This window comes from Pristis pectinata, chromosome 6 (assembly GCF_009764475.1).
Source record: "Pristis pectinata isolate sPriPec2 chromosome 6, sPriPec2.1.pri, whole genome shotgun sequence".
NCBI classification, from domain to species: domain Eukaryota; kingdom Metazoa; phylum Chordata; class Chondrichthyes; order Rhinopristiformes; family Pristidae; genus Pristis; species Pristis pectinata.
Genome location: NC_067410.1, coordinates 71,399,479 through 71,414,269, shown reverse-complemented (window position 1 = coordinate 71,414,269; position 14,791 = coordinate 71,399,479). Strand labels below are relative to the sequence as shown.

The 14,791-nt window shown below is 38.8% G+C and overlaps 1 protein-coding gene across 1 annotated transcript in view; it reads left to right on the top strand.

The window, feature by feature from the left end:
- The window catches only part of LOC127571531 (calsyntenin-2-like), a 422,857-nt gene that overhangs the window by 341,147 nt on the left and 66,919 nt on the right, over positions 1 to 14,791 (top strand). The window contains 2 exon segments of the mRNA XM_052017987.1: positions 4,520 to 4,777; positions 7,428 to 7,549. Of these exon segments, the coding sequence (XP_051873947.1) occupies positions 4,520 to 4,777; positions 7,428 to 7,549 (380 nt within the window).

Here is a 14,791-nt window from a genome sequence, read left to right as displayed (position 1 = left end):
ACAGCAAATATTTAACTTTCAAAACAGGTATTGAAAAGCAAAAAAACAACTGCAGATGCTGGAAATCTGAAATGAAAAAGGTGCTAGAGAACCTCCGCAGACTAGCCCATGCTGTGGTTAACCAGATAGGACTGAGAGCAATTGATTCATCCAGACAATCTTCGTCTCCAGCTTGTCACAGACATTCCCTTTGTTCTGTTGACACCTCCCTTCATTGCAACTTGAAGACATTTGTTTACTCATTTTTCTAATTCTGATGAAACATTGTTGACCTGAAGCATTAACTGTTTCTCTCTTCACAGATGCTGCCTGACCAGTTGAGTATCTCTAGCATTTTCTGTTGTTTTTGCAAAACAAATATATTTGCTTCATATTACCAATGTTCCTGTTTAAAAATGTGTCGATAATATATGTTGGTGTTGCATGCCATTACAATGTCAAGATTCGAACAACAGAACAATGATATAAAATAAGAGGGCTTTGTTATCATGGGAACTTAGCACTGAACCCACAAACAATGAAAGGAATAGAGTGCTGAGAACACAGGAGGAACAGTGATAACGTCTCTACAGTTTTTCCTGGGCTAATGGCGATCTTCTGGTATCTTATCAATACTGCCCTGCAGCATTTATCCCTCCAGCTAACAAGCTCTATCACACAAGTAGTAAGCAATCAGGCAGCTTTGCCATTGTGACCAATCTTAGTGGTGTCATTTATTGCCATTAATATCCTATGTGAGAAGGGATCCAATGACATGGAATGCAATCATTTAGGATTATCATGTCATCTATAAATTTGAATTGTCACAGAAGAGAATAAATCAGCATGTCCTTGTATAAATTGCAGTGGCGTTCTGCAGTAGAAAATGCCTCCTATGTCAGTGTTAGATATGTGTTTGAGACTCTTTGACACAAAGAGAACAGACGGCATAAGCATATTGTATCAGGTACACTTACACAAATGTCTTGGCTGTGTGCTACATTGGAATGCCAATGTGTGTTGCAGACACTCGCATTTTTAAGCATTCCAGGATTGTGAAAAGAGTTGACATTTTAAAAGCAAAGAAGTGCGGATGCCAGAAATTTAAAATAAAACTAGAAATAGACAGAAGCACTCAAATGGCCAGCCAGCATCTGTGGAGAGGGGAGCAGAGTTAACATTTCAGGTCAAAGATGTATCATCAGAACAGTGTTGATTAGGTCAACTGAAATACCGGAGCCCCAAAACTGGGTAGATTGGGGTCAGATAGGATGCAATGCTATAAGTCTAAAACCTGACACCATCATTCCCACGTCTGGATTTAACAGAAGAGATGAAGGGGTGGTGCTCACTGGCAGGAAGCAGAATTACATAATAGTGCAACAGGTTGTGTACCATAAAATTAATCAATATTTTAAACTTAACATTGGCCACTTGGCAGCTTAGGAATTGATGGATCCAAGAAGTAAGTACCTTTTGGTTTCCAGTTTACCTGCTTCACCAAAGCTGTCTCCTTCCCTATCCTTACTTACAGGCAGCTAAAACCAAGGGCCTAGAAATTCTTTTCCTTGTACAACATATTTGTGCATTGCAGAAAGGCATTTAATCATAAGCCCAGTAATACCTGCAAAGCTCTCATTAGCTTACTAAATTGGTGAAATGAAAATAGAAAATACTGTTCAGCAGATCAGGTAGCATCAATGGAAAGAGAAACAGAATTGATGTTTCAGGTCAGTGATCTTTCATCAGGACATTTACCAGTTCTGATGAAGGGTCGTTGACCTGAAACAACATAGAACAGTACAGCACAGAATAGGCCCTTTGACCCACAATGTCGTGCCGACATAGCTAATCCCTCCTACCTACAGCATATCCAGACCCCTCCATTTTCCTCTCATTCATGTGCCCATCCAAGCTTCTCTTAAAAGCCCCCAGTGAACTTGCCTCCACCACCCTATCAGGCAACACATTCCAGGCATTAATTCTGTTTCTTCCTCCAGTCATTCTGCCTGACCTGCTGGGTATCCCCACTAGTTTTTGATTTTTATGTCAGATTTCCAGCACCCGTACTGTTTTTGCTTTTCAATTGGTAATTTGGAACCAGACCCATCAAGCATATGAACCATTTACACTCAGAGGCATCTAGATGTTCACAAATGATGTCAGACAGCATGTGTTGTATATTTTAACCTGATTTGTGCAAAATTAACTTAGCCATGCATTGCTTGTAAACAGTGTGGCCTACTTGTACAGAAACTCACCTTCATTAAATAGTTGATGCCTGTTCTGTGCAGCAAAGTGGAGACTGAGATGACCAGGTCCATGGCCACTGTGCCTGGTGCATCAATCTCCCAGAAGATAGATAGATCTTTAACATTTATATTTACAGCTCACTCCTAGTCCTCTTTTTTTTTGGAGATGAACCTCCCTCCCCACAATCGATCCCATCATTGGTATTCACAGCCCTGTCTCTATGGCCAATTGCATCCCTATTGCCCTGATCCAAATCAAGAAATGTTGCACCCTGACACTGACTGAGAGGTTGACTTTTCTTAAATCCTTTGCTGTAACATTATGCAATACAAGGTGTCGATATAGAGGCCCAATCCAAAATGCATGCATTCTTACCCAAATTTCCAGGCCAATACTTTTAGAGGTCCTTCCACCCACCCACACATTCGATATTGATGCATATAAAACTTCCAAGTGTGATTACAGATCTTTGGGACAAAGGGTGAATGGTGTGCTGAGAGGGGTGGGGGTGGTAGTTAACATCATATGGAGAAAAATCAGGCTGTGTTCCATTGAAAGAAAAATATATATAACAAATAGTGAAAAAGCAATCTTGTTTCAATACAATGATAGCAAGAGTAAATGACTATAATCACAAGAAAATGCATAAGTATCAGTTGGCGCAAATGTTATTCAATCAAAGGTTAAGGTTTCAAGGCCCACTCAATGATATGAGCAAATCAGCATGACTCTTGAGTCCTGTGCAGATTAATAATTTGGATAAATGTGAAATATGAATGTTCTGAAGCCACACAATCATTGTGCACTAGATTTTATTTTTTTACAACATGAGGTGATTGTTGAGATTATGTTGGTGTGACTATTGCAAGTTTATAACTTTATGCATGAATAAACCACAACTTTCTCAGTGCATAATATATCAGTTCAGCTAATTATGATCCATGGTCCTGATTAAACATAAACATACCAGCCATCTTCCATACTACTTGTATGCATTGAACATACCATAAGAATTTATTTCACTTTCTATTGGACAAAGGTTTGGTTGCAAATCTATTCAATCAGTTCCAAAAATAAGACTGTGATTTAAATAACCACTGGATTCACTTAAAAAATAAGCAGCATAGTGCTACTTGTGTAACTATGTGAATTCTGTGATTTTAAAGGACTGCCATCAAATATTATACATTGGTAGTAACTTGCCAAATATTAAGAGCAAACAGGATTATATATATGGCAGGTGTGAAGACAAAAATACTGTAAATTCAAATTCTTTGCCTTTCAACAATTTTTTTTTCATAATTTGAAATTACACCTGCAAAATATAATGTATTAAATGTATCACATAAAATGCTGCAGTTTGATACCCTGCTGTTGAACTGATCAGTCACACATGGAGTGGCATCTTGGTGCTAAAACTATCCTCAACAAATGGATAGAGGAGATGAGCAAAGAAAGAAAGTCCTCTCACTCTCTACTGATTCCTGATGAAAACTCTCTTTATGGGAATGTTGCCATTGAAGCATATATATCATTAATTTAAATATATCTACCAAAGCTTGTGATCTCAGATAATGTAAGGAAAAGGGTTAACAGGGAGACAAGGAAAATCCGGTTCCTGTGTAATGCAGGAAAGTGGTCCTCATCAGGACAGTAAAAGCACTGTAATTTGTGAGATGAAGGGGTTAATAAACTATTACTTTTCTAGAAATGTTTGTATGCCTGTGATAGAAATGCATATCTTAAACCAACTTCAGGGCTACAAATAAGGTGAAATTTTAAGTATTACCTATTTAGCCTTTATCTTTTGTTATTATTTCTGTGATTCTGTGATTCTCATTGCAAAAATACTTTACCATCTTCACGTTACCTTGGTAATGTAAGGCTCTGGCAATCTAAAAATTCACGTGCACTAGCTATTTATTCCACTATTGTGCTCAGTAGTGTGAGCATTATAATCCTGTTGATGACAACATTTGGCATGGTTTCAATTGTGAATGTGACTTCAGCGCATCCGAATTCTAGATAAATTGTGCGCATACAAAAACATGACAAATCTGTAATAATTTTATGAACTCAAAACATTGCTCCATGCACTAATCTGCTGCTGCAATTTCATAATCACATCTCATATAATATTTTATGTCCATTAATCTACAAATTAAATCATGCAGCTTTCTGGAATCTCAGGTCAACTTTATAGTACTTAGATCCTTGAAGGTAAACTCATTAACTTCAAATTGGCCACTAAATGGCTAAGTCTCTTTTATTTCTCTTCAATCTCCAGGTGCTTCTTCAGAGAGCATTGACTTGCTCCCAGCACCCTATGGTTTATCAAACTGGACCTCTAGTCTTCTGATGGACAATGGCCATGACAGTGACTTGATCTTTAAATTTGATGGCAAACATGCTGCGAAGATTCCAGATGGAGTGATGTCAAAAAATCTCTCCGATCAATTTACCATCACAACGTGGATGAGGCATGGACCCAGTTCAGGAGTGAGAGCAGAGAAAGAAACCATTCTCTGCAATTCAGATAAAACAGGTAGAGTGTGTGTGATTCAAGCTAATTGTGTTGCCAGTTGTTGAATGTAGGACCTATGTCAATCTAATATTTCATTTATAGAGATGATATCAAGTCAGACTGATCCTGAACATCTAAAACCTATTTATTTGCCAATATAGATTGCCTGAAGTTTACGTTTTAAATCTGTATTGGAGAAATACAGCCATGCTTTCAGGATAAGTTCCACATGGTCCCTATTCAGATAGTTGTACAGGCATGCTGGATTTATACCTTTTCTTTCTACAGGTTAAAAATAAGCTCAATGTCCAAATTAAAAGCATAAAATATCAATGCCTAGCAGAACAAGGGGCACCTGAGATAACAGTATAGAATAATGCTTCTGGCATGACTCTGAATCTAAACTGGTGAATAAACTCCTGAAGCAGCACAAAAAAATCTTTCCCATGATAGCGTTTGGGTTTTTGCATGTAATATCTACTCCTTTTTTTGAGTGTATCATTAGAATGCCCCTTGCATTGACTCCTCCTGCTACCTTCCCATTTTTTTAAATGTATCTTGAGGTGCACAGGCTGATTGTACGTGAACACAATATATTACAGACTACGTATATCCTTAAGCTATTGTAAAGCTTCAGATTGTGAAAGGAATGTTTGTCAGTAGCCATCTACAGTGTAGGTAATTCAAGCTTATTGTAAATTGAATAGCACAATTCTATAGAGATGCTTGCAGCTCAGTCGTTGGCAGTAATTAGTTGCTTCAATGTTTAATTTTTACATAGCAGCAACTGTTAACATTGTGTGCTTAATGCAAATTACTATTGATACAGCGGCAACAAATTTGGTTCTCATCATCCTATGTAAAATCTCTGAGCCTGAAGAAAATGCCACAAAACTTTAATGGTTTTTGTCTGTCCAATTTTTTTTGAACCAGTTGACCCAAAATAAGCAGCCAACATTACAATACTCTGTCCTTACCTCCCCTTTCTGCCTTGTGATCTATCACAACCCAAACAAAGCAAAAATTTTACATGATGATCAAGTTATCTTGCACCTTTTCCTTTAATCATTTTAGTAAACAATCCACTGCCATGTATTTGATCAATTTTAATTATGTCTTTCATTCTCCTACATCCCACAGATAAGGAATTTCCTCTCACCCTGTAATGGTGATAATAATTAAAATGTTTACATTTCGTTACAGTTGATTCAATACCATGACATAGTGCTGATCCCAGAAAGTCCACATGTTGCACCTGCCAATCATTCGTACAAAATCAAGATACTGTAGTAAAAACAGAAAATGCAGGAGATATTGAGCAGGCTGGGCAGTATCTGATGAGAGAAAAAATAGTTTTACTATTTCAAGTTGATGGCCTTTCATTGGAACTGGTGGTAGATCTTGGAACTGAGGCATTGGGCTGGTCAATGTTTGATCTGCTTCACTCCTTGAGCTCCCTCCCCACACTATTCCCACAGCTACATTTACTTTTTGTGACCCGCTATGTCCCAGTGACCTCCAGCTTTGCTTCTGTGGCCATCCCATGATTTAAGATTTAAGATATCTTTATTAGTCACATGTGCATCGAAACACACAGTGAAATACATCTTTTTGCACAGTGTCCTGGGGGCAGCCCACAAGTGTCGCCACGATTCCAGCGCCAACATAGCATGCCCACAACTTCCTCACCCATACGTCTTTGGAATGTGGGAGAAAAACGGAGCACCCACATAGACACGGGGAGAACACACAAACTCCTTACAGACAGTGGCCTGATTTGAACCCAGGTCGCAGGCGCTGTAGAGTGTTATGCTAACCACTACACTACTGTGCCTGCCCACTACACTACCATGCCTGGAGTGATCCAGGAAAGTACACTGCTGGTGAAAGCTTTTTTAACTGTTTCTGAAAATCAGGAATATTAAAGACAATTGAAATAAATTTAGACAATTCAAAAAGAAAAAAAAAGTTGGATTAAACTGAAATATTACAAAATAAATAATTTAAAATGCACTTAAGTCACAAATTAATTTAAAAATATTAAATAAGTAAACAAACCACAACTGCACTTAAATCAAAAAAAATTCAGATGCTGGAAATCTGAACTAAAAACAGAAAATGCTGAAAACTCCAAACTCGTTCTTCCCCCTTTTTTCATTTCTGACAGAGTGTCTCTGGCCTGAAATATTAACTCTGTTTCTCTTTCCACAACCTGATCTGCTGAGTGTTTCTAGCACTTTTACTGTTTTTATTGCTTATCTGCACTTACCTTTTTACTTCAAGTCAATGTCCCCATTATGCACAGTCTGTTGAGAAGCTGGATATGAATTACATCTTTCTCCTCAGTTCAGTATGTTTGAGCCTTTTCTCTGGACCTGACAGTGGTAGTGCTGGTTCATGACTTCCACATTGCAGTGGATAGCCGTGGACATCAGGAACAAGCTGACCCTCACACTGCAGCCAGCTGGCAGTTCTCTGTGGAACTGCTGGCTCACGAACAGCACAGTTAACACCATTAACTCTGTTTCTCTCTCCACAGGGACTGACAGTCTTGCCGAGCATTTCCAAGATTTTCTGTTTTTGTTTCAATATCGATTGGTCAGTATTAGAGGTATGATAACAATTTTAGTAGTGCAGGATTCTTGTTAACCAATTCTACTTTTGCCTTCAGAAATGAATCGCCACCATTACGCACTGTATGTCCACAACTGCCGGCTGGTGTTCTTGCTTCGTAGAGATTTCGACCAAGTTGACACATTCCGTCCAGCTGAATTCCATTGGAAACTGGAGCAGGTGGGTAAGACTTTGACTCGGTCATTAGTGGAGCATAAATTAAGCTGAACTGGATGAAATTGTATTGTAGATTGAAATACTTTGATTGAAGAAGCCTTTGATTTGGCCATTGTTCACATGCAATGTTATTGGGAACTGTGTGTTTTTATGTGTGTGTGTCTGTCTCTCTGTCAGTGTATGTGTATTTGGCATATGTGCATGAATCTGTGTGTGTGGTGGGAGCATGTGTGTATACGTGGAGTATGTGTAATGTGTGCGTGCATAGGGAGTGTATGTATGTGAAGTTTTCTGTGTTTCTGGGGTATGGTGTGTGTGTGTGTGTTTGAGAGTCATTTGTGTATGTGATATAGGTGGTATGTATATGTGTGTGTATTGTATCTGTGTATATGCTGTGTGTGAGTGTGTGCGTGTTGGGTTTATTCTGTATGTGTGTTGTGAATAGGTGTGCATGTTATGCGTGTGTGCTGTATGTGTACATGCATGTTGTATGAGTTTCTGCATTATGTGTGTGTGTCTGTCGTATAGGTGTGTGTCTGCATGTGTATATATGTGCAGATATGTGTGTGCATGCATTGGTGTGTTTTGTGTGTATATGTGCATGCGTGTGTATGTGTGTGTGTGTGTGTGTGTTTTACACCTGTCAGCTAATTCCAAAATATTGATTTAATTTCCAGTTTGATGCACTTTTTTTTAGCAAGCTATTGCATGGATCAGTGATTGATGCTTTAAACTTCTTTTCTGAGATTGTTTTAGCAATAATTTTTATGTATTGTTTTCCTTAATTCTGGCCCAACACTGTGCATTGTTTCCCAGCTGGAAAGAGCCCTGGATGATCTTTTCCCCAGGTGGCTACCCATACCACTCATGATTTGAAAGCTCTAAGATGATTCAGGCATCCTGGAGTGAATCATCCTTCACTCATCCTACAATTAAATTGCATCATGTCTATCTGGTGCCAAACACATTATGATAGAAGAAGTGAAAGTCAAAGTCAAAATGGAGTTTATTGTCGTATGCACAGGTGCAATGAAAAGCTTACTTGCAGCAGCATCACAGGCACATAGCATAATATAATCAGCATTCACAAGAAAAACATAAGTAAACATAAATGATACACAATTTTTACAAGAAGAACACAACTTGAACAAAAAAAAACAAAGTCAGTCATCTATGTTTTTCTATTCCATCCTAAATTCTGACAGAATGTTGTTGCCTCCATAATTGTGCTTCCATCTGCTTCTTTTAACTGTAGATATTGTGCAGAATTATACAGCAGAGAAGTGCCCATTTAGCCAACTAGCCCAGTGCTTCTTGAAAGTGCTATATACACTTTGTCACAATCCCTGTTCTTTCCCCATACCCATCCAAAATTTTTCCTTTTCAAGTATTTATCTAAATCCATTTAGAAAGATGGCACATTATTTCACTGGTAATTATTTGATGACGATGTACAAAGATTGAAAATGGAAGTGCTTTATAAAAAGAGAAATGGAGATGTAAATAGAACACGAATATATTATGGCTCTCTTCATTTGAACACTGATTAAGATAATTTTGCAGCTACTGAAATAGCTACTATGTGCGTGCTTTTTGACTCATTTTCCATTTGAGTATGTGCTATGCCTTGGGCTGGTTTTGCACTGTGAACAGAATTGTTACTCTAAATTCATGAGCTTTTAAATAAAGCTAAGATCTTTATTTTATGATGACGTACAGTACTTCATCTGATGATCACTATTTTGAATCAGTATTTGTTTAGCTCTAGCAGCTCCATGATTTTATTTCAATGATAGCTAATCATAAAGACAGACTGGAGCTCCAGCAGACAATGGAGTCAGTTCCCACACTATTTGGCTGAAGTTCACATAAAATGAAAATCATCCTGTGTAATGTTTTATATAGCGTAATATAGCTTCCAATAACTAAGTTGTTACGTACCAGCAACAAAAGAAACACACCAAGTCATGTATAAGTGTTAGAAACTATTTTATTAATAACTACTTATGATAATAAGAAAAATAAAAATAAAAATGTTAGAATGCTAGAAGTAAAAATGTTAGATCTTAAACATTAACCCCAAAACTAAACCCGAAGTGTGTCTGTGGCAAATTCACAAACTCCAAGTCCAGGAATAGTTCTCAAAGTTCAGTTCAGCTAGCCATAAGGTGAAACATGAGCAAAGGCTTCTGCAAAACCGCCGTCGACTGAAGAGAAGATGTAGAGAGAAAATAGAGAGAGAAGTTACGAAATCCAAATGTTCCACGATGGAACCCATACGACACCTCAATCTCCGAAGGTCTCCATTGCTTTGTTCCGAGGTATCTGCCACCCCGAAAGGCATTCGAATCGTGGCCGTCCACAGAAATACCTGTTTCCTTCTACAGGTTAACGACAAAGTGGACTCCACTGGATTATTCCAAAAATCCATACATGGATTGTAGTGACAGACACAGTTATTGTTTTTCATCCATCGATACAGAGACCAGCAGGCGGGATGTCCCTCTCCCTCTCTCTCTTCTCTGACTGTCTGCTCCAAAATGTCAGCACGTCCTTACCTCCTATTGTTGTCGTAATCACGCCACACACACACACACACACACACACACACACACACACACACACACACACACACACACACACACACACACACACACACACACACACACACACACACACACACACACACTACTGTGCTATGTCTTATAGGGACATTCACCAAATAGTAACCTAATCCGTAACAAAGTGCAACAATCATAGGTGGGAGGAGTGAAGGAGAGAGGGCTGGTAGCCATTGTCTGGAGTCATTAATCTGGATTGTCCATCCAGAATTCTTAACAGGGCACTTCCCAGAGTGATGCACCCTTGCCTTCTCACATGATTCCCTAGTCAGTCAAGCATTGGATGGTATTTCAGATGTCAGATGTCATATACACCAAGGTGCAATGAAATTCCTCATTCGCACGAATTTCACAGAGTAAACTGTATACATGATAATATTCCTCATGCTGTGCTCCTTTTGTAATATTGCAGGGGAATTTAGGTCACTTTCACCCACAAGCCACCATCGTTGGGGCCTCCCTGGGCACCGAGGTTTTAAAACTATGGTATGGATTGGTACTCTTATCAGGTGTCCCATACCCATCACACGGAGCACTCCCCCACTTTCACCATCCCACAATCTCACTCCCAACCCCATACCCTGCAGAAAAGGGTTCTAACCCTCTAATTCCTCACTGTTGCCAGCACACCCACCATTTCTTCTTTTGTTCCAGGAACCCCCAACCTTTGATCAACAGCACTCTCTTCTGTTGCCCTCTCCCTACTCTGTCACCTCAGTGGCATGTTTTCAATTACAAAAACAGCAATGCCCATTAGTTTTGCTGAAAGCCTTGGATATCGAGTGATACTCAAGTCTGCAGTAGTGGGCTATCCTCTGCATTGGTTGCTTGCACAAGAATTTCTAGCTGTTGTTTTAAGTTTATCTTCATATTTTGGATGCAGATTTCCACAGCTCCATCGGGTGGATGCCCAAAATTTCATTATGCCCGTGAAGAAGATATGAAGATTTTGCCCGTGAAGAAGCCTGATTTAATATATGTTTGAGGGCTCCACCTGCTTTTAGCAGTTAAATCAAAGGCATGATGGCCTGGGTCTAGGGCAGAAACTTAATTGGAACAATTTTTTTTCACTGACTTTATTCTGGCAACCAACACATTTGATCTCAAGCAAGGAAAAAATGGCAATGACGTGAATATTGCCTTCAACTTCTCATTATTTGCCTTTAAAATGCTGAGCTAAGAATTCTATATTTCAGCTTTGTGTCACAGCGAACACAAATAGTGCAGATTATCCTGGCTCCAGGTTCCCTGTCATTTGTTGTGGGGTTGGATTCAGTGCACCAGGGCAGAATGAAGAAGAACTATACCATGTAAAATATCTGATTTTCTGGTCAAAAGCTGATTGGACAGTCTAATTACTAATTAGCTGTCCAATTAATACTAAACAGTCAGAAACGAATTAGCATTGCCAAACCCTTGTTACTTGCTGTCACAATGGTTCTGCCTTCTCTGACTGGGAGTGAGGACAGAGAAATTATTTATCAGAAACAAAAGCACCAACTTTGTTCATCCGAGAGTTGCAGCCAAAGGCAACATGGCTCCAAGCAAAAGCATTGTGAGGTAAGGGAAGATCCCATGGGATTATGACGTGTGCAGGGATATAATTGCACCCAGCTGCAATGATCCCCTCAGTTGATTAACCAGCTGGCACTCACTTGGACAGATTCTCACATGAAGCAGGCTCACTTGGTGAAGTCCCAGAGGGTGTTGACGGTCATGTGGCCATTTATCTTCCTGTCTTCTGGAGAGAAGGAAAATAAATTCTTGGTCATGGAAAGAGATTTAGTGCTCTGTAACAAAAGTTAACATGATAACCAAAGCCAATTTTTACTTTTCATTCTGAATTATCTGAAAAGATACTTTCAGATTGGCTTAATGCAATTCTATTTCTGTGGCTTCCTTTGATACAGTAGCAGTGATTTGCTCATCAGTTTGTTTCTTTTTTGCAAAATAGTTTGAGTGAACTGTTTTTACTTGGTAGTGAACTGGGTGTTGATGGACATGTTGGCCCACAGCCTTAGCTACTGTTACACTATGTCACACTTACATGTTACACACGCACTTACGCTGCTTCCCTTGGACCTTGCATACTGCAGAGTGAGCAAATTTACCAGTTGGGACAGTGGTGGAGGAGGGAGAAAGATAGAGAGCTGGCAACTGGAGCCCACTGGGGACAGCAGGAAGTCGTCAGAGGATCAGAGCCAGGGGAAGGGTTAACTCTTGGAGGATTGAAGCCTTGTTTGGGGAGGGGTTGGGCACTGAATGGCTAGGTTAGGCAATCAGAGTCATTGGAGGACCAGAATCTTGGGGTCATGCTAGCAGGGGGTTGGAGCCAGGAGAGATCAGGAAAAGAGGTTTTGAGGGGTGGGCAGATTAGGTGGATCAAGGAGGTGAATTTGTGGTGGGGTGGGGTGGGGTGGGGTTGCATGGAGAGTAGGGGTGATTCCAGAAGCATAGAAGAGAAGATGGTGACTTACTTTGGTGGAACTCTATACCAGCACTGTCTGATGGAAACCTAGTCGTCTGTAAAGGAGCATAGCTGCAGAGTGAGATCAGTTGATGCATTTCTGATGTTGGCTTCAAGCTGGAGATGCAAGGACTTCCAGAATGACCCAAAATGACCAAAAGAAAAATCATTATTGTGTTTCATTCCATCTAGAGTGCACTTTTAGAAATGTAGCACTGAAAAACCAAGTGGTTTATAATTGAATTTCTTTGCCATTTTAACATATAAATGTGGGTTCTGTTGGGATAGTCTCATAGAATAATGAAATGACACTAGTTATTTACACATAAGCAGGGATAAGGTAGCATAACAGTTAAATTATGGCAACTGGGGAATTTAACTTCAGTTAAGTAATGAAATAAGTCTAAAATACAAAAACAGGCATCAACAAAGTACATGTGAAACTATTGAATACTTGTAAAAACTCAGCTGGGTCACTGTTTGCCTTAAGGAAGAGAAACCATTATCCCTATTTAGCCTGGCCAGTGTGTTTCCCTATACCCTTATCAATGAGGTTAATTCTTATTTACCTTAAATTATGAGGAATTACAATAATTATCTGTGAAGACTATGTCTTGTGATTCTAAAAGTAATAGTAGTTAGCAGATTTCTATATCATGAGACCCACTTTTCTTCTCGGGAAGAATGACACCATTCAGTATACCCATTGGCAATGAACTTGGATATCTGCACAACGTGTATCAGGCTGCATTCTGATAAAGGATAAGACCAACCTCAGCCAGCATTTTCTCTCTCCACTGTAGTAATATTTAGCATTTAGTTACTGTGAACTGGTCCATCTATTGGGTGGGGGAAGGAGCACTGGAAGACTGAGTGTGAATGACAGCCATTGATGCATTAACAGATATCATTGATTAAAGCAAACACGCTTGCATGTTGAAAATCAGGAAACCACATTTTTCTTTTAAAAATATGGTGTTATAATGAACTTTTATATTAACTATTCTAGGAAGATGGTAACGTAATTTCTGAACTGCCTCCAAGTTCAATAAAGGATATAAATTATCTTTAGTGTGGCCTAAAATTGAAATGCATTGGATGCCCTGTGCAACATTTTCCTTTTGATCACAGTGTTAACAGATATTTCATGGAAAATACTTGCTCGTGAGCAAATTAAATTTATGCTTCAGCTCCCAAAAAACTCAATCTGCCAAACTTAATTAACTACAAATCAGTGCAATACTTGAAGGCAAATGAAACTTCCTTAGCTAAAGTTCTTAATTCTGTTCTGGACCATTTTTCTATTAAAATTGCTTTCATTTTTAATCTCATAGTTGGAACATTTTTCCAAATTTTCTTTTGAGTGCTTGATCCCTTCTTAAAAACAAATTTCTCCATTCAAATGGTGTTGAAGGTATAATTCTGTTGGATGAAGGAACCAGCAGTGATTAATTATTCAGATCTCTGATAATTGTTGGATTAACACAGCAATTGTGTTAAAATCAGAATCCCGAGTGTGATGTTACGGGATTTTTGCAGGACAATAAATGAATCAAACTCAGCCAGTCATAAGCTGTGCCCCCACTGGAGTTAGATCCAGAGTACAAAACTGTCTTGAATCCAAGACATAATTAGTCAGGTGCTGCTCAGAGGGCTCAGATGGAGAGATTAAATCGTGGAGCTGATCCAATAGGCAAGCACTGCACAAGTAAACAACTGCTGAATCTGACCAATGTAAGGCAAACAAGATTTGTAGCTGCTTCAGTATCTATCCTGAGGAAAAGCAAGCATTTTAATACCAATAAAAAAGCATGCATAATTAACATCCTAAAAGAAAATTTATTACCATGGCATAAAACAAATGAGTTTGAATTCACAGGAATTCAGTAGAAATCTAGGCTCGTATCCATGCAAAAATATCGTGTGCTAAATGCAATTAAAATAATTGCTGAGAATTGGAAGACTTGATTATAGAGTAAAGTTTATGCCGATAAAGAGGTGCCTTACCTCTTTTTTTTCTCTCTATGTAAGTTTTGCCATTTAATGATTATGTAAATGAGACATAGGAGAAACTAACTATCGGGAAATGTGTATAAATAATTTTGTGAATAATTAATTGAGGGCTTCAATTCATTGCAGTTTTGTGAGCTATGTCTT